This window comes from Saccopteryx leptura, chromosome 1 (genome assembly GCF_036850995.1).
Source record: "Saccopteryx leptura isolate mSacLep1 chromosome 1, mSacLep1_pri_phased_curated, whole genome shotgun sequence".
NCBI lineage: Eukaryota > Metazoa > Chordata > Mammalia > Chiroptera > Emballonuridae > Saccopteryx > Saccopteryx leptura.
This window is the reverse complement of record NC_089503.1, coordinates 6,645,067-6,665,431: the sequence shown is the minus strand read 5'-3', so window position 1 is coordinate 6,665,431 and position 20,365 is coordinate 6,645,067. Positions and strand designations below refer to the sequence as shown.

The window sequence follows — 20,365 nt, the reverse complement described above, 5'->3', positions numbered from 1 at the left end:
CAGGACTGCGCTGGCCCAGCGCTCTCAGAGGGTCCTCCTTCACTTTGTGCCCCTCAGAAGCAGCCTGGCCCGGGAGTTTGCACACAGGCAGAGACCCGCAGCTGCGGGGTTGGAATGGCAGAGCACGGGCCCTACCTCGATGCGGCCAGTGTCCGGCTGGAAGCTGCGCGCGGGGTCCTCAGTGGTGACCCGGCACTGGATGGCACAGCCGTTAATGCGGATATTCTCCTGCCGCAGGCCCAGGTCGGGCAGGCTCCGGCCCTCGGCCACGTGGATCTGGGCGTGGACCAGGTCCACACTGCAGGAGCACAAGGGACCAGAGGGGAGCGTGAGGCTGGGGAAGGAGGAGGCAGCGAGCCATACCCAGACACGACCGCCCTACCCCTGGCCCGGGCAGCCGGCTCCTGCCCTGTGCCCCCAGGAACTCTGTACAGGCTGAGAAGGGAGAGCATGGTAGCCAGAGGGACCGCTGACCTCCACCTCTACTGTGTCTGCACACCCCAACCTAACACCCCACTTGCTTGGCCCTCCTTTTCCCTGGAGCCCCTGGGTCCTCTTGCTGCCCCAAACTCTCCCTTGGTCACTGGATTTGAAGCTTCAGGCCCCTGTTCTTAGAGTAGTTGTGCTATTCTGTGTATGCCTCTGGGGGGGGGGGGGGTTGTGGAAGAATGGGGTTGTGAAGGCCAGGCTCCTGGAAAGGGGGACCTCAGCTATGGGACAAGCCACACAGGTGGGTGCTGCAGCCAGGACGTCACCTGGGCTTGGGCCCAGGACCCCCATCACCCGAGACGGTGAGCACAGAGCTCCGCACGTGTGCGGCTTATCAGCGAGTCTCCCAACCGCACGCTACTAAGGACAGGGCCATATGCAAGGGGGACAGCTGTGCACAAAAACTTCAGTGTTTTCTGTTTATCCCTGAAGCTTGTGGTAAGGACAGCCTGGGAACCACCCTGACAGCTCTTCCTCCGTGCTCTGGGTTTCCTGCTAAATCACCTCACAGCCGTGACGCTGGTTACCACGCACCAGCACATCAACATGCCGTGGACCATGGTCACACAGCTAAAAGCTTGAGCTCCTCCCAAGCTTTCCCTCCATGACAATGCTGAGAGTCACTACCATTTTTATCAGAAGAGGAGTCCAAAGGTCAGGGAGACAGCAGCTCCCCTATGCTCCATGTAGCTGGTGACCTAGGGGGAGCCCACACTCCGGCCTATGTCTGCCACACACCCCGACTCCCACCAAGCAGACTTCCCTCCTTAGCAGAGCAGGACTGTGCCAGGTTCAAGACCGACGGCTGATAGCAGCACAGTGGGAAAGCCGTGTGGGCCGCAGCTGAGTCTAGAGCATGTATCTCCGTTCAGCCTTTATCTCGAGAGAGCAAGGAGCCCGGGGCCTCTGCATCCCTGCTGGGCAATGGCAGGCACCCCCTCCCCATGTCCAGTAGCATCCTCAATCTGCGGGGTGGGAGGGGGCAAGGGGTCAGGGAAGGAACAGTCAGGAAGGTCCTGTGCTGAGATGGCCTAGTCCCAAGGCAGGGATTAATACTTATATGGCTCAAAATATATTATCTTAGAACAATGAAAGACCATTTTAATTGTTTATAAAATGGGCAGGTTTTTAAAAAATGTCTAGACTCAATGCTTGTGGTAAAACAAATTGGGACAAGCAAGAGAGGAAGCTAATTAGGCAAGATGTTGCTTAACCTTTGCTCAGGTAATCCCACTAAAGGCGTTAATCCTCAAGCTCTTCAGAGAGGTAGGCAGAGGTTTAGGCACAAAGATGTCAACTGACACATCCTTCATAACCACAAGAGCTGGAGAAAACCTCCCTGTCTAGGAGCAGAGGAGTATGTAAATAAGTTATGGCCTGCACAGATGATGGAATAGTATGCAGCCGCTACAAGTATTCAGAAAGTCCGATGATGCGGGAGCAATGCCTTCAACAAATATTGAATTTATAAAGTAGAAAAACTCTGTAGAAAATATCGCAATTGTTTCAAACTAGTTACATAGTAAAGTAAATAAGGATAGAAACCAAAGATTTCAAGCAGACTCAGGCCTGGGTTTCAATCCCAGCTGTGTGACCTTGGGCAACTCTCTTAACCTCTCTGAGCCTGGGCTTTCTCACATAGAAAATGGGGACGACTGACGCTTCCTCCTGTGTGATTGGGACTTGTAGCCCAAGGCGTGACCGGGAGCCTCCTCAGCATCCAGTTCTGAAGGTGGGGCTCTAAGTCTCTTTTATTTACTGCTTTGTACCAATACTTACAGTAACCATGTAACACTTTTATAGTAATAAGTTTTGTAAAGAGTAACTAGATCCTGAAGTGTTCTCTTGGAGAATGTGCGGAGCTTGGAGCTCCCGGCTGCCTGCTACCTGGGAGCCACCAGCTCATTCATACAAAACCTGGAGGACGCCCTCCCCTGGTGCCTGGCCCCTGGCCCCTGGCCCAACCCATACTCACTCGGTGATCTCCTCCGTGACTGTGTGCTCCACCTGCAGGCGGGAGTTGACCTCGATGAAGTAGTGCTTGCCATGCTTGTCCACCAGGAACTCCACGGTGCCTGCGTTCTCATAGCCCACCTGCGGGGTGGCCACGTGAGTCAGCGGGTGGGGTAGTGAGGGGAGTCTGGCAGACAGTCTCATTGGCCAGTTGCTTCCACAAAAAAGCAGACTGCAGCACACCCTGCCTCACCGGACAGAGGGGAGGAAGTACCCAAACCCCATGGCCGGGCCCTCCAGGCGCCTCCCCAGGAGGCCCCCGGCAGCCTCAGATGGCTGGGCCCTGCGTGTCTGCGTGCAGCAGCGGCAGAAACCCCCGCTGCCCCAGGCAGGGCGCCCTCTCCCTAGCGGCTTCCACAGCTCTCGGGCCCAGGCCCCATCCGGCATACCCGCCTCTGCTGGACCTTCTTATTCTCTGAGGTCTTCAGAAAGTTCCCCTCTACTCTGCTCGGTCACCGCCTCTGACCGCTACCCAAAGAGATGCCATTTGAGAGAAATCAACCAATAATTAGTCTAACTCAAAATTTAACCCTAATTCCAATTTCACAAAAACCACAAATTACACCTCAGGCAGTTCCCTCAAATCTGTTCTGGAATGAGACACTAAATAATAATAATAGAATCCACCAAACAAGACCAAAATCAAGGTAGAAATGCTCCTCATATGAAATAACCAAAACCCCAACTTTTAAATCAACACCTCATATTAAGTGTGGCTGATGCATCCCTGAAGAGTGCTGACCCTGGCTTTGGGCCTGGGACAGTGACAGAATCATTGGCGGCCCTGTCTTCTGGGCAGCCTGACAGGGCTGAGGGAGCACAGGTCGGAAGCAGAGCCAGCCCGGCCCATCTCAGGAGGCTGCAGGGTGAAGGCTCTGGGGAGGGGGCAGACATGGGGCAGGACATCCAGACTGAGTGGGGTGGGGCCAGGCGGGCCCAGAGGAGCAGGGCAGGGCTGCTGCTCACTGCTCGAGGTCTGGCAAGGCCCGGCCGGGCAGCAGAGCACTGCCACCCCCGTCTCCACGCTCCAGCAGAGCAGACTGGCAGAAGGCAGGCCCCAGGAGTACAGGGTTGCAGTATGTGATGCAGGGGGGCGTTAAGGGTGGGTGAGGAAGGAATGCCTCGGAATGTTTCTGAATCCTGATAGAATGCACTGAACCTCATTCCTCTTGCTCGGGACTGGCTGGCGCCCGGCAGAAGCTCCTGTGCGGAGAATGCTGGCGGCCTCTCTCCCCCCTTCCTGTCCTCCCTCTGGGCCACAGGCTTGACCCCTGGGCCTGGCGCCTCTACCTTCTGTCCTCCAACGAAGCCCCCACCCCTGCCCAGAGTGGGACACCGTAGGCCTCCCTGCTCCCCAGCAGATGTCCACATGTAGACCCCGGTGACCACTGGCCATGAGGCCAACACTGGGCAGGAGCTCGAGGGAGCCCACAGGAACAGGAGCCAAGTCTCCCCCGCCCTTCACCTGTTTGGCAAGTTTGACTGAGTCGCTGGTGAGCCGGGACCGGAGCTGGGGGTCCAAGTGGGCAGCAGGGGCAATCTCGACTACTTTCTGGTGCCGCCGCTGGATGGAGCAGTCCCGCTCATACAGGTGCAGGATGTTCCCGTACTGGTCCCCTGGGGTGGGAGGAGAATGCTCAGCTTCTCCTGGAAGCTAAGCACTTCCTAGCAGCTGGACAGTACCGCACACCTGCCATGGCCCACCAGGTCCTGCTCCCTGCAGTGCAGACTGCCAGGAGAGGACCGCCACCCGAGGCTGTCAGGTCCCCACAGCCCACCCACAGCATGGGCCGGCCGGCCCCTGCCTCGCGCTGTGGCCCGGAACGCCCCCACTCACCCAGGATCTGCACCTCGATGTGGCGGGGCTTCTCGATGAACTTCTCCACAAATAGCGCCCCGTTCCCGAAGGCAGCCAGGGCCTCCGAGTAGGCCCGGGTATAGTTCTCCTCCAGCTCCTGGGGGTGGGTGGAGGCTGAGCAGACACTGGGCTGCTGTGCACGACTCCGACCCACTCCCAGACCCTGGGGTGGGCTCTGCAGTGGCCTCCCAGCCCTGCCCCCTGCTCACCTCGTAACTGTGCACGACCCTCATGCCACGTCCCCCGCCTCCGTAGGCAGCCTTGAAGATGATGGGAAAGCCATAGGTGTTGGAGAACTCGTGGGCCTCGTGCAGGGAAGTGATGGGAGCATCTGTCCCGGGGACGACGGGGACACCTATTGAGAGACGGGCACGTGGGGCCTTTGTCACAGGCTGGCATCCCTGCCAAAACCTACCAGCCCCTGCTCGGAGGGCCCCTCTTGAGGAGCTGCACGGCCCCCGTGGCTTGCTTGCGTATTCACCTGCAGCGATGGCGATGGCCCGGGCCTCCACCTTATCGCCCATCTTTCGGACCACCTCTGGGCTTGGCCCAATGAACCGCACCCCAGCATCCTGGCAGGCTTGGGCAAAGTCTGCTCGCTCGGACAGGAACCCATAGCCAGGGTGCACGGCATCCACATTGTTTTCCTGCAGGAAGAAAGACAGGAGGGTGGTGTGCTCCTAAATTCCTCCACACGGGCCACAAAGCCCACCTCACTAGCTCTGTCCGTCCATCCACCCACCCACCCACCCACCCACCCACCCACCGACACTCACTGATGGCCAGCATGAGGCTCGGACCCGGCACGGGGAAGGCACAGGACCCAGGCCTGGCCGTTAGGAGGCATCCCCTCCAGCCTGACTTACCTTGGCTACCTTGATGATGTCTGGGATGTGCAGGTAGGCCTGCACCGGCGCAAGGCCACGGCCGATGAGGTAGGCCTCGTCTGCTTTCTGCCGGTGCATCTGACCTGTGTCCTGCTCCGAGTACACAGCCACAGTGCGGATGCCCAGCTCCGTGCAGGCCCGGAACACACGGATGGCGATCTCACCTGGGGGCGTGGGCAACAGGACCAGCGGTTAGATTCCTGGGCCCCAGGAGAAGCCGGCACCACCGCGGGGAGCTGGGGTGGAGGAGAGCTGGGGCTGGGCTGGACACACAGCCCCTTGCCCAGTCCCAGGGCACTTGCCTCGGTTGGCCACCATGACCTTCTTGATGGGCTTGTACTCCAGGCGCCGGACATTCGGGGAGGCAGCGGTGGCGGTGGAAGTCTGGCGGACGCGCAGGAGCTTCAGGCCCCCACAGACGGCTCTGAACTTCAGCATCTGGGGGGAAGTCAGAGCCAGGCTAGAGCAGCCTCAGCATGGGAGGTCCACCAGGAAGAGAGAGGGCCCCACCTCAGCCCCACAGTGGCCCAGGTGAAAGCCAGCACCATTGTCTCCTCGCTCCCTGGGGGCTGACCAGCCCTTGGGAAAGGGGCAAATTCAAACCCGTCGAGCACCGCGCCCTAGCACTCCAGCACTTGCTGCACTATGTGCAACACTCTGAGCTTTTAAAGCAGTTTCAAGGCCAGCCAGAGGCGCTGCATGCCCAGGGTGTGCCTGCCTATTGTCCGTGTCCCTGTCGGTGCCCTCTGCCGGGTGCAGCAGCCTCGATTTGACAGACTCCCCCACAACACTGCCCCATGTGTACCCTCCATCAAGGCTCCATCCAGCTGGGCAGTGAGGGTGACACTGGACCACGGGACCCACATCAGTGTGCTCCCGCAAGAAGGAAAGCCTTCACCTAATCAAAATGCAGATTTGTGAACAGCAGCGTAAACCTTCCTTTCTGCTGAGGCTTTCTGAATTTATTAGTAACGGACATCAACTGAGGATGAGCGAAACAGAGCAGTCACAAAAGGCACTACTTTGTGATGCCACCCAGAATCAAAGTCATGCACAGTAGGATGGCTGGTGACCGGGTCTGGGGGAGCGGGAGGAGTTAGGGTTTCATGAAGACAAAGTTTATGTTGAGGGTGATGACAAAGTTTGGGAGATGGATGGTGGTGATGGTGGCACAACAGTGTGGATGTACTTAACGCCACTGAACTTACACCTGCAAGTGGTTAATGTGGCAAATTCTGTTCTATATACTCTACCACACTGAAAAGTATTTCTGAAAAACCAAGGGCAACTTTCATCCCAGAATGCAGAAGATCTTCAGAAGTCAGCTGCCCCTCGTTTTATACATGAAGAAAACCAAGGCCCAGACAAGTTTAAAAAGAAGTGTTCAGTCTGACCAGGTGTTGGCACAGTAGATAGAACATCAACCTGGGACACTGAAGACCCAGGTTCGAAACCCTGAGGTTGCCGGATTGAGCACAGGATCATCAACATAATCCTGGGGTCACTGGCTTGAGGCCAAAGGTTGCTGACTTGAACAAGGGGTCATTGACTTGGCTTAAGCACCCCCCCCCCATCAAGGCACCTATGAGAAGTAATCAATGAACAACTAAAGTGACTCAACTATGAGTTGGTGTTTCTCTTCTCTCTCTCTGTCTCTTACAATTAAAAACAAAAGCGCGCACACACACACAAAAGATGTGTTCAAAGTCACACAGCTGTCCACCGCAGAGCCCGGCCTGGCATTCGGTCCTTCACACACACACACACACACACACACACCACTGTCTTTATCTAGTTAGCCCTGTGACTTATTCTGTAGTCAAGTTTACAACGCTTGACTCAACCATTTATTCTCAGTAGGGAACATAAAAATATATTCAATTATTTATTAAGTAGATATTGCAAAATCCTCACTGTCTTATTATGGCCAATGAGATGGAGAAGGGGAAATAAAGACCAAAAATAAAGGGAAAAAAAAGAAATGAGGAAATAAACAAGACAATAGATGACGAGGGAAGCCGTCAGACCAGGAAGAGAAGCCAGAGCCGAGCGCCAGCCAGTGCTGGTGCTGTCCCAGGTGCAGGGCGGGAACAAGACCACCGGGGCCTCCACTCTCCCAGCAGGTGCGTCAGAGAAAGGAGCAGAGAAAAGCAGAAAACAAGACAGAAATAAGGTCCTTCCAGATCATGAGTGGGGTCTCAAAGGTAAGAAAACGAAACGTTTTATGAATTACTGGGGGGAAGGGGCACTCAGTGGGGCTGGATATAAAAGTGGGTCTCCCCAGGAAGGGCACAGAAGTGGGCACCTCAGCAGGAGGCCGTGCGCAGACCTGGGGAAAGTGGGCAGAAGGAACCCTGATGGCTGAGGCCTGAGGGAAGAAGGAGCTGGGTGGGTTCAAGACCCAGGGCCACCAGCTGGGTGCAGGGACGCCTGGGCAGAGGTGAGGCTGAAGCTGCCCACAGGGCCTCAGGTGTGGGCCCCTCAGCCTCTCTCCAGCCTCTCCCATCACTTCCTTCCAAGCACGCCTGCGTGGTGGAGGAGGGTGCACCTGCTGCTCTCTGCACAGATCTCGAGATTGGAGAGCGGTGAGGGCTGAAGAGGTTGCATGTTCGGGGCTGTGCAGAGGCTGAGAGAGACCCAGGGCCTCTGACCTGGGTGGGAGCAGTGGTGGACAGACAGAACCAGGGAGGGGTCTGGGAACAACAGGCGGGACTCACTGAGGGATCCACTGTGGACGGCGGGGGAAAGGGAGAAATCCAGCATGAGTGGGTAGGGATGACCTTCCCGGTGACAGGAGAGGCCAGAGAGCCAGGCCCCGCTGCGAGGGGATGGAGCCCCCAGAAGAGGGCAGAGCAGGCAGGAAACTTGGATGTGGTTGGCAATGGGTAGCGTTTCAGGCCATGGGCCTGGAGTAGATCAGCCAGGGGAGAACAGACTAGAGAGGCAGGCGGGCATCTTCGGGGCCCCAGTGCTGAGCCTGCATGGGGCAGAAGAACCAACGAAGGAGACTGAGGGGAAGCCCCAGAGGGAGGAGGAAAGCCAGGGAGCACCGTGTCCACTGGGGCAGAGGCTGCGCTCTGGGGAGCTGTCAGCCACCGAGAGGCAGAGGGAGACACTAATCACGACAAGATGAGCCCTGGACTGGGAGGCTGCACCCTGGGTCAAACCCAGGAGCACGAGCGTGAGGTCAGTCTTGCTGGGCTGTGGCTCATCTCCTACAACGTGGGATATTGTCCTTATTTATTACAAAGTGGACAGACCTGGCAGACACTACGGTAACTACACAATCCAGGTTAACATCGCTGGCAAGAATGGACGCCATGTGCCTCTGGACAAGAGGCCAACCAAAGTGGACCTGTAGGTGGTTCTGCCAGACCCCAGCCTGAATCTAATAAGGAGACAACATGTGGTAAAACCAGACTAAGGGCCACTCCACAGAATAACAGGCCTGTGGTCTTTAAACATAGCAAAGATCAGAAGAGACAAAGACTAAAGAACTCCCGGGTTCGAGGAGACTAAAGAGTCACAACACGGAAATGCCATGCGATCCTGGACTGGACTGCATTTCTGTTCCACAGAACATTGGGGGGGGGGCCTGACACATTTCAAGTAAGGTCTCTGTCGATGTTAATTTCCTGATCACTGCACTGTGGTTATGTTGAAGAATATCCTCATTCTTAGGGGAAAAAAATACTTAAGTGTTTAGCGGTTTAGGGGCATCATGTCTGCAACTTATACTCAAATGGGTTTGGTGAAAAACAGAATAATGAAACGGGTATGGTCAATATTAGTAGTAGGGGATCTGGGTGAGAGGTATAAGGGAATTCTCTGTACTGTGTTTTTGCAACTTTTCTGTGTCTGAAATTATTTCAAAATAAGAAGTGCAAAAAGCTGTACTCTCAGCCAACCCTGATGGAGGAGATAGCCGTGGGCAGTGCCCGCTCACAGTCAGTGTCAACGTACCTGCCAGGCGCTCGGGGCTGGAAACACTGACTTTCACCCCTTACTTGAGGCCCAATGAACTGCAGATATTACCCTCGTTTCACCTCCTCACAAATCAACTAGCAGCTGGCCTAGCTCTCTGAGCTCTGCGCCAGGTCCCCTGCCCACTGGGAGGGAAATTCCTTCCCAGCCGCGCAGCTGGGAGTAAGCAGGCTGGCAGTCCAAGGCACACACCCTAGAGAGCAGGTGTGGGGCGCAAATCCCACCCTCAACCTGGGCACTGAATGCCTGCTCTGCACAGAGCTGCAGGCGGGATCTGCAGGGACAGGGCAGAGGAGAAAGAGCCCGAACTACCACACAGGGCAGAGACAAGAGGCAGAGGGTGCCTTCAGGACAACTCAGCAACAGAATAGTCAACACAAGTAGCTAATAAACCATTAGAAGGTGCTTCTTGCCAGAAATCACCAGTCAAAAGAGAACAGTAAGGTGTCACTTCTGCCTATTAAATTAGCTACAGTGCTAGAAACAATCGAATTCCATGCAGGTAAGCCTCGCCAGGGACAGAGACCCCCAAGGTGCTGTCTGGACATCGGGGCAGCTCTCTGGAAAGCCTTTGCAAAGCCTAGCAAGAACCTATAAAATATCTATGCCCCTTGGCCGGGTCATTACCATTCTAGAAATCCAACTAAAAGAAATCTGTTAACCTCGGACCCTGGATCCCCAGCTGAGGGAAACCGCAGGCATGGACTTTGGACCTGAGCAATCCAGGCTCTGGGGTGTGGGGTTAGGGCTGGGGAAAGGCCAGGGCCTTGGGCTGAAATCAGGCCGCAGGGCAAGTGGGGCAGAGGGCAGCCCAGCCCAAGACTGGAGCCAGCCGGCCTAGGGCTGCCCGGCTCTGCTTCCCCAGCGGGTAGCTCTGGGCATGAGGCCTCATCTCATTTGTAAACTCGGTCCCTCAGCCCTGAGCTTGACAGGTCGTCCTGGGGATCACTGAGCAGTAAGCCCTGAGCTTCTGTCACTCCTCCCACCTACTCTGCCTCCCAGATGAGCACAGGGGGCAAGAGGGAACCCCCATCCCACACGGCCACACACCCCAGTACAAGAGCCCTCACCCACAGATCTGCTCTCTCTCCTTGCCCACCCACAACCAGCCAGAGCAGGGGCCAGCACAGGGCACCTGTGCATGCAGACAGCAGACCGCACTCGCTGGAGACCCACACCTGACTGGGCACCAGGGGATGCAGGGCTGTGCCCTCCCCAGAGCACTCACCCCACACCAGCCCGGAGCCCAATGCCGCTTCTGCCAAGGGAGCCTGCAGGCAGCCAGCTGCTTAGCCTGAAGTCACTGACCCCAGAATACAAAGTTCTCGGGCACCAGACTGCTGGAGGCCTGGGCCATGGCCAGGCTGGAATCAGGGGAAGGGGTGGTTCAGTGGAGCAACTTCCGGCCTCCTCCCGCTGGGGACCCAGAAAGACAGGCGGGGAGGTGGGGTCACACAGGTGGCAGGTCGTCCCAGGCAGGACACCAGGAGGAGGAGAAGGACGGTAGACTTCTTGCTGGCACTGAGGTTCACGGCGCAGAAACCTCAGCCGGCAGTCAGAGTGGGGTCTGGAGAGGCTGGTCATGAGGGGCTCTTGTGGATGACAGAGGGCCCAGGTTACTCTGTCCCTCAGAGCCTAGACAGCCCTGCAACTCAATTCATGGCTCAGTCACCCTCACCTCCATGCCAGGCTGGGGACCCAAGGCACGAAGGGGAATAAAAATACCGCCTCATTCCCATGGCATCCGCCCCTCTTCAGATCTTGGTCAGCCCGGATCTCCTTGGTCACCTCCACCTCCCTCCCAGGCCTGACACCAGAAGGTCCTGCTGCCTGGTGATTCTTTAGGTCTCTCTCTCTTTTCAATTGAATTTATTGGGGTGACATTGGTTAATAAAATCATAGAGGTTTCAGGTGTACATTCTATAACACACCACTGTACACTGTATCACCTGCTCACCACCCCAAGTCAAGTCTCCTCCCCCGTAGACCTCTCCAGAATCAACATCAGTTGGAAAGAAACCAGCAGGAGGGACGTAGGCTGCCTCACAGAGCCCTCCCTTCCTGCGCGTTGACTTGGAGGCACTCGGAATGGGCCGAGAGGAGAGTCCACTGCTCCCTAAACCCTGTCCCATCCCCCACGCTGGAGGGAGGGGCTCCTGAGCAGCACTGGGGGGGTCAGAGCAAGAAGCATTCGGTTGAGGGCACCTGGTGAGACCCCCCCCAGAAGCAGAGCCCCTGAGGTGGTGCTGAGGGGGCAGGAAGGCCTCAGGGCCCAAGCTCTCTTCCGGCCACCCTGGAAGGGGGCTGCCTCTGAAATCGAACAGGACCCCTGGCCCCAAATCAAGCCCTGGCATCCCAGAGCGACCTGAGCGCCAGGGTCTCCTCAGCCGCACTTTCCCAAAAAAGCCCCCAGAGCGCGGGCCTTCCTTCGGGCTGCTTGGGCGGCACCCTTATCTCTCTCACACTAAAGCTGAGGACAGGCGGGGGGCCGGTCACGGGGGAGAGGTGTGGGCAGGGGCTCAGGTCCCACCATGGGCCACCCTGGGCCCTGTTTTGTGGGGTTTTGGTTGGTGGATGATAACCAAGGAGTCCTTAAGGTCACTGACAGTTTAGCTAAGAATCTTCCTGAAAACTCAGATGGCACTGCGGCCCTGAGCAAGGGCTCTTCATCCTCGCTGCGGCTGGTCCCCCGTAGGAAAGGCTGCCAGACGCAACAAGCCTCTGGTCACCGACTTGGGACCCCACCATACCTTGCTTGGTGATAGTGACGCCTCTGAGCTGACATCCCCTTTCTGACCTCAGAGACGGCGGCAGGGGGAGGGGTGGGGTGTGACGAGGAAGCGGGGAGCACCCAGCTTCACCCAAAGCCGGCTGACAGACCCCTTCTTCAGCCTTGGGCCATGCAGACAGGGCCCGACCGCCTTGACTCTCACCTGGGGCATGTGAACCACACCATGACATGCCGGCAGAATGAGGTGCGTGCTGCCATGAGCGTCTGAGACCCGGTGCCCGCCTCTCAGCATGGCTCCACAGTGTCCACCCCCCTGCAACCCCCAACACTGGGTCAATAGCACAGCGTTCTCCTCACGGAAGGGACTGATAACAGCCCAGTCAGAGAGGTGCCTGCTGCATCCCATGGAGCGAGGCAGGGGGCAAGGGCTTAGCATCTGACCGCCCCCCACCCCGACGATCTGCCCGTGTTACCTCTACAACATCGAGCTCACAGAGCTCCGCCGACACGCAGGGCCAGTGTCGGCAGGTGACACTCTTCACCGGGCACTGGCTGCACGTGGATATGCTACAGGTACTAGCCCAGGTAACCCTCTTACCTCCTTATCACCCCTGTTTACAGATAACAGACCAGGCGTAATGGGTTCTGTAACACCCAAGGTCACCCAGCAGGGCCAATCTGTGCTCCTCCCCCTGGAGCTGGAGCCCATTAGGGCACATGGAGCCATCGTCCAACTGAAGGGGTAAGTGTGGCTTTTGTCAGAAGCACAGTGTGACAGGCACTCGGAAACTGAAAACCAAAAGCTCTCCTCCTGGTAAAAACAATGTCACTGGCCTGAACGCAGCAAGGCCACCAGCGGCACTCTGCCCTTCCCACCAGAGAGTCGGCTGAGGGGGCCCTGAAAAGCCAGGGCAGTTTCAGTTTGTCCAGTAAGTCATCAAAATGGCACTAGAAATCCCATGACTTCAGACCTAAACTACCCCCAGGCTGCCTCTTAGAACCATGGTCAGGCCATCATCATCCAAGTTTGGGTCCAGATAACATGGCCGCTGTGGTCTAGGTGGCCATGCTCATGGCCAGAGCAGCCTTGCTGGGATCAAGGTGGGGCAGCCATTTGAATGGCCCTGGAATGTTCCTTCCAGGGCTCGTCCTGCTTCCACCCTAAACATCCCTGCTCCTCACCTCGCATCTCCTGCCGCAGCAGCGGGCAGCTGTGGGCAGGAGGCCCCGAGGAAGGGGAAGCCAGGCCCGGCCTGGGGAGGCTGCGAGGGGTCAGGTTTCAAAGCCCACTGTCTGGACCAGCCCCTCAGCATGTCCACCTCAAAGGTGTGTTGGGGAGCAGCCAAAAGGGGTGAGAAGGGAGACCTGGTCAGGAACAGACCCCAGGAATCTCCAGATGAACAAATGAGGCTCCTATGTACCCCCCTCCGGCTGCCCCAGCAACACCGGCAGCCCAGCGAGGCTCTGGCCCCACCCCGCCAGCCTCAGCAGCTGCCAGCAAAAGCAGGTCAGAACCAGAAAGAAAGATTTCCTGGCAGAGGACTTCACGCCGAGGCAGAAGTGAGCCTCTGATGGATGTGCCGCGCCCTCTCCGCTAGTGTCCCTTCCCTGCAGGCAGCTCTGTGCTGTAGTAACCATGTTGGACAGGGCCGTAGGCTGGCGGCCAGCGGGGACAGAGGAGAGGAAAAGACTGACTCTCAGGGCTGCAACTATGACCACGGATATCTAAGTGCCTGGAGAGGAAAGACTAAGGCTGAGATCTCTGGGTGGTGGAGCTGAAGGAGGGGTGCAGAAACAATGGAGGTAGCAGATGAACAAGAATACCAAAGACAGGGAGAGACAGGGCGCAGAAACAGCGCACCCGGCCTGGGACAGCACAGTCCGGCAGCTCCTACCCTGCGAGGCTGCAGTGGTTCAGAACCGCACCAGCAAGGCTCCACATCACCCCTGGCAACCCTGGATTTGAGGAGGCAGGCAGGGGGGAGAGTGGAACAGGGACAATTAGCACTGCGTGGACCATGGGAATTGTGGACTGGAGGGAGGAGGAGGCTCCAAGAAAGGAGGCGAGGAAGGGATGATTCGGGTCTGCAAGGGAATGACAGGGAAGTAGAGGGACAAGGAGAGGGCCAGTTGGCTCGGGACTGGCAGCCCAGTCCCACCCTCATTTGAGGGCAAGAAGACTTTCAGGGCTAACAGTGGTCCCTGGTGCAAAAGGAGTGCTACTGCTGACCTGCACACACCTGCCTGGGTACCTGACTAACAGTGGGAAGGCTACGTGCCCTAATTTCTCCTCACCCTTTCACACTCAGGAAGGCCTTCCTGGACAGCCCCACCTCCTCAGCTGACTCAGATGTCCTCCCTGGGGCAGCCATTAGCCCTCAACACAGCTCTGTCATTGTCCTTGCCACACGCCACCATCCTGCTTATGAGGGCTCTCCTTGAGGTCATCTCTGTGTCGTCAGAACTGAGCATCAATTTATAACCTGTCTCAGCGGGACACTCTGAAGACCTTGGAGACAGGACCCTCCATATACCTTGTCCCCCAGTGTCTCCCTAGCACTCTGCACAGCGCCTGACACTGAATTAAATGTCTGAGGAATGAACAAATAAACAAATGAGTGAAGGATGGAAGGATAGATGGATGGATGGATGGATGGATGAATGGATGGGATAGATGAATGGATGGGATAGACGAATGGATGGGATGGATGAATGAATGGAATGAATGAATGAATGGGATGGATGAATGGGATGGATGGATGGAGGATGGATGAATGAATGATGGATGATAGGATGGATAGATGGATGGATGGATGGATGGATGGATGATGGATGATGGATGATGGATGGATTGATGGATGGATAATGGATAGGTGATGGGTAGGTGATGAATAAATGATAGATGGATGAATGGATGATGGATGATAGATGGACATGGATGGATGAATGGATGATGGATAGATTGATGGATGGATAATGGATAGATGATGGGTGAATGATGAATAAATGATAGATGGATGAATGGATGATGGATGGATGGATGGATGGATGATGGATGGATGATGGATGGATGGATGGACGGATGGATGATGGACAGATGGATGGATGGATGGATGGATGATGGATGGATGGATGGATGGATGGATGATGGATGGATGGATGATGGATGGATGGATGGATGATGGATGGATGATGGATGGTTGGATGGATGATGGATGGATGATGGATGGATGGATGGATGGATGGATGGACACTCCAGATCACACAATGAGTTTGCAGAGTAGTGTGAGTCCATTAGAAGTATGGAGTTCTTAGACAAAGATTAATAAGGCATGGGCCCTCCTAAGAACAGCACACGCAAACTAGTGGGACACCCAAGTATCCCTTACATATAGATTAGAGCCCAAAGCATTGACAAAGAAGGTCAAAGGTCAAGACCAGCAAAACCTACTGCAAAAAGATTGAGCTTGGGCCTGACCAGGCGGTGGCACAGTGGATAGAGCATCAGACTGGGATGTGGAGGACCCAGGTTCAAGACCCTGAGGTCACCAGCTTGAGCATGGGTTCATCTGCTTTGAGCAAGGCTCACCAACTTGAGCCCAAGGTCACTGGCTCGAGGAAGAGGTCACTTGGTCTGCTGTAGCCCCCCAGTCAAGGCACATATAAGATATCAATAAATGAACAACTAAGGAGCCGCAATGAGGAATCGATGTTTCTCATCTCTCTCCCTCTCTCTGACTCTGTCTCTGCCACAAAAAAAAAAAAAAAAAAAAAAAAGATTGAGCTTGGGAACCAGGAAAGCCTTTCTGGGTTGAGTGAGGTGACAGGCACTAAAGACAATTTTAAACATAGCTGCCCAATGCTTTGCAGGAAGATGAACACCAGAGCACAGCAAACATAAGGTGGTCCAGAGAGCTCCCTGGTGCCCTCACAGTCCACCACACCAGCCAGAGGGTCGCATAGGACCTGTTCCCCATTCGCTCACTCAGTTTAGCCCAATTCCAAGGTGGCAGGGAAGTGGATTCCAGTGTATGGACTGAAGTGTGTTCCCCAAAAAGGGACCTCATACTGTGACTTTAGTTGGACATAGAGTCTTTATAGAGGCAACCAGTAAAAATGAGTTCACTAGGGTGGGCCCTGATCCAATATGCTTGGTGTCTTTATAAAAAGGGGAAAGTCGACATAGACAGATATGCACAAGGGAAGACAATGGAAGACACAGGGAGAAGGTGGCTATGTGCCCAGAGAGGTGCCGAGGATTGCTGGAAACACAAGAACTGGAAGTAATAAAGAAGGGTTCTCCCCTAGAGTGGTCAGAGGGGACATGGCCCTACCCGCGCCCTGACTGTGAACTTCTGGCCTCCAGGCTGTTAAGACAATACATCTGTTGCTGTCAGCCACCCCATTTGGGTCCTCTGCTATGGCAGCCTCAAGAAACAAGTAGGCCCAGGTTCCCCACAAGTGACCAGAACTCAGAGACCCTGCCTGACCAGGCAGTGGCACAGTGGCTAGAGCATTGAACTGGGATGAGGAGAATCCAGGTTCGAGACCTCGAGGTCACCAGCTTGAGCACAGGCTCATCTGGTTTGAGCAAGGCTCACCAGCTTGAGCCCAAGGTCGCTGGCTTGAGCAAGGGGTCACTCGGTCTGCTGTAGCCCCACGGTCAAGGCACATATGAGAAAGCAATCAATGAACAACTAAGGAGCCGCAATGAAGAATTGATCTTTCTCATCTCTCTCCCTTCCTGTCTGTCTGTCCTTCTCTCTGACTCTGTCTCTGCCAAAAAAAAAAAGAACTCAGAGACCCTAAATCAGGGCCTAGGGAACAGAGGGTGATAAAAATGTGCCCTTCTCTTATCTGTTCATCCTGATACAGGTCACAACAGGGGTGGAGGGTGGGGGCTTCAAAGCAGGGTGAAACGATATAGTATGGTTATCAGCGCCCCCTCCAGGCCAGGGAAGGCCCGGTGCCAGTGCCAGCAGGTGGACACAGAGAGAGCCTGTGGACTCAGTAGGAGGACCTCCTGAAGAAGGGCCAAAGAGGAGGGAGGGAGCTGCTCAGGCATGGGGACAGAGGGGCCAACAGCCTGGTGATGTCCACTGAGGCCAAGGGCAGGGAGTGGCCCAGGGCAGACGCCTCGCTTCAGGATAGGAGCTAGCATGCACAGCAAGAGGCACGGACTGTGCCTGAAATGTCGCAGGGTAGGGCTTAAAAAAAATAAACCAGCATGAAAAAGAGATTTGCAGTTTAGAGGGATGACTCTGGCTGTTCTGAGGAAGCTGGATTTGCGGAGGGAAGAGCAGGGACAGAAGATAAACAAGAAGATATTGTAACATAAGCCAGTGATGATGAGAATGGAGTGAAGAAGTACACAGAGGTAATTCTGCCAGCACGTCTCAGATGAGGGGTAGCGAAGCCACGGGTAAGGATGACTCTTGGCTTCTGTTTTAAGGGAAGGAATGAGCACCAGGTTAACACAAAAGCAGATGCGGAGAAGAGACTAGCAAGATATGCTCTGACCCTGATGATCTCGAGTTAACTGCAAGCTCTCCACCTGGGGAGGCAACCAGGCAGCTGGAGTGGGAGGTGGCTGGCTGGCACGCAGGACAGTGCAGGCAGGGGAAGGCGACTGGGGAGCTGCCTCCAGCCTGCTCAGGGCAGAAGGACAGGAGAGGTAGAGACAGCGGAAAACACCCACCGACCTGGACCAGCAGAGGGACATGCAGGGGCCAGGCAGGGCTCTGGGAATGTCGCAGTGACAGCCCGGCGTTCTGAGGAATGGTTCGTGTCCACAGCAGCAGAGCCCCGGGAAGGAATAAGGAAGCAGCCACCACTGACTCACAGCAGAGGGCTCGCCTGTGGCTTCCACGGTGGCCCAGAGGGGTGGAAATGAACCCTAAAGGCAGGAGTGCAAGGTAAGGAAGTGTCCACTGCAAGCTCCCCCAAGTTTGGACAAGGACTTTCAGGTATTTAGGCAAGAAGAGGAAAAGGCAGATGAGCCAGAGGGTAGTGGGATCAAGGGACTCTCTTTTTTAATAGTAGACATTTGAAAGATACAGACAATATACCTAGCAATGTAAGACCCAGCACCCAAAATAAGCTGATGTCACTTCAATAAGTTAGTATATTTGCTTCACATTTCATGGCAAGAACTAGGTCCGGTGAAATTTCTACACATAGGGGTTATTTCTACCTCCCCCAAAACCCCACTGAAACATCAGTCAGAGGATTTCTGTTAGAGAGCACAGACCCAGGCACCTGGCTAGCCCAGTCAGTACAGCATAAGACCCTTAAAGAGCACAAACCCACGAGGACAGAGGGTGGGAACACCAATGGCAGCAGATGAGGGCGGTCAGCACACCGGAGGAAGGACAGCAGGTGGACCCGTGGTGGTGACGGGGGATGGAGAACGTGCAGCTGAATTTGAGCTACAGGCTCCTGAGAAGCACAAAATTTGGTGAGTTGGGGGCCTCAGAAGGTGGGAGTGTGCCTGACCAGGTGGTGATACAGTAGATAGAGCATCAGAGACTAGAATGTGGAGGACCCAGGTTCAAGACCCCAAGGATGCCAGCTTGAGCGCGGGCTCATCTGGCTTGAGCAAAGCTCACCAGCTTGAGCCCAAGGTCACTGGCTCGAGCAAGGGGTCACTTGGTCTACTGTAGCCCCTCAATCAAGGCACATATGAGAAAGCAATCAATGAACAACTAAGGAGCCGCAACAAAGAACTGATGTTTCTCATCTCTCTCTTCCTGTCTCTCTGTCCCTATCTGTCCCTCTCTCTGACTCTCTCTGTCTCTGCCACAAAAAAAAAAAAAAAAAGGGAAAAAGCGATCATAAAAAAAAGAAGGTGGGATTGCACACAGAAGGCTGGTGACGTTTAAGGGCAAGCCCCAGACCCGTTCCCCCAAACACAAACTGCCAGAGGACACTCCCACCCTCAGCAGAGCAACAGAACAGCCTACACCCGTGGCCCCTGCAAAGTCCTCTGTAGTCACTCGCTGAATCCTCCCAGCAACCCCTGCGACAGGTTCACCTGTGCTCCCAGGTTAGACCTGTGGACACGGAGACTCCCACAGGACAGAAGTAGTTAGGTGCGCAAGGGTGTGCTGCTGGCAAGTGTCAAAGCCAGTGCAGCAGGCAACCTGAGCCCTGCTCCTGACCACCAAGCACTGGTACAGCAAGACGAGGCTGGGTCCCTGGGGAGGCTGCACCCTGGCCCGGTGGCCCAGCCCAGGTGGAGGCACAAGACAGAAAGTGAACAGGGAGACTGAAGACCCCCTAAGCTTCCACAAAGTGGTCTTTTTTATATATATAGAGAGAGAGAGAGACAGAGAGAGAGTCAGAGGGATAGATAGGGACAGACAGACAGGAATGGAGAGAAATGAGAAGCATCAATTATCAGTTTTTCGTTGCGACACCTTAGTTGTTCATTGATTGCTTTCTCATATGTGCCTTGATCGCGGGCCTTCAGCAGACCGAGTAACCTCTTGCTCAAGCCAGCGACCTTGGGTCCAAGCTGGTGAGCTTTGCTCAAACCAGATGAGCCCGTGCTCAAGCTGGCGACCTCGGGGTCTCGAGCCTGGGTCTTCAGCATCCCAGTCTGATGCTCTATCCACTGCGCCACCACCTGGTCAGACCACAATGTGGTCTTACGCTGCTCCCCAGGCAGCCCACTGAGGGCTCATCTCCAGGAAGCCACCAGCCCAAGGCCAAAGTCCTGCGGCTACTGACAGTTAGTGGGTGCCCGAGGTTAGAGACTGCCTGCAGTTTCCTCTCTCAAGGATAAGGACACTGTGCCCAGAACTTCCAATTGGCTTTGATGAAACAGCTTTCAATATGAATAACAGACAGCCCCAATCACTAGCTATTTGAGAATTCACCAAAAAAAATCACCAAAACAAATCAGGAATTAAAACAAGGAAACTAAGGAGAAAAGTAATATTGAGAGCAGATATTCAGAAAAGAAACTAGAATTAATCTCCCCAAAGAGAAGCTATTGCATTAAGAGGCGGCAGCTATTTTTAAAAGGCAACAAGAAAGAACTCTAGGAAATTAAAAATAGAGTTGCAGACACTTTAAAACATAATGAATAAAAGAATTAGAAGACATCACCCAGAAAGCATAACAAAAAGACTGACATAAGGCCAAAAGGAGCAAAGGTAAGAAAATAAGACCGAGTACAGGGAGGCCCTAGCTGATTAGCTCAGTAGGTTAGAGCATCATCCTGAAACACCAATGTTGTGGGTTCGATCCTCTACCAGGGCACATCCAATCCCCTATCAGGGCACATCGGGAAGCAACCAATGAATGCACAACTGAGTGTAACAACAAATGAATGCTTCCCTCTCTCTCTCTCACTCTCTCTCCCTCCCTCGCTCCCTCCCTGTTCCCCTCTCTCTCTAA

General features: G+C 55.1%; 1 protein-coding gene across 5 annotated transcripts in view; it reads right to left on the bottom strand.

Annotated features, from left to right (window-relative positions):
• Window positions 1-20,365, bottom strand: part of PC (pyruvate carboxylase) — a 108,865-nt gene that overhangs the window by 15,225 nt on the left and 73,275 nt on the right. For all 5 annotated transcript variants that reach the window (XM_066345620.1, XM_066345703.1, XM_066345836.1 and 2 more), the window contains 8 exons: window positions 5,550-5,685; window positions 5,227-5,411; window positions 4,842-5,007; window positions 4,570-4,715; window positions 4,340-4,457; window positions 3,968-4,119; window positions 2,465-2,583; window positions 136-298 (listed from right to left, as the gene is read on the bottom strand). In XM_066345620.1, coding sequence (XP_066201717.1) covers window positions 136-298; window positions 2,465-2,583; window positions 3,968-4,119; window positions 4,340-4,457; window positions 4,570-4,715; window positions 4,842-5,007; window positions 5,227-5,411; window positions 5,550-5,685 — 1,185 coding nt within the window. The remainder of the gene's footprint in view (window positions 1-135; window positions 299-2,464; window positions 2,584-3,967; window positions 4,120-4,339; window positions 4,458-4,569; window positions 4,716-4,841; window positions 5,008-5,226; window positions 5,412-5,549; window positions 5,686-20,365) is intronic.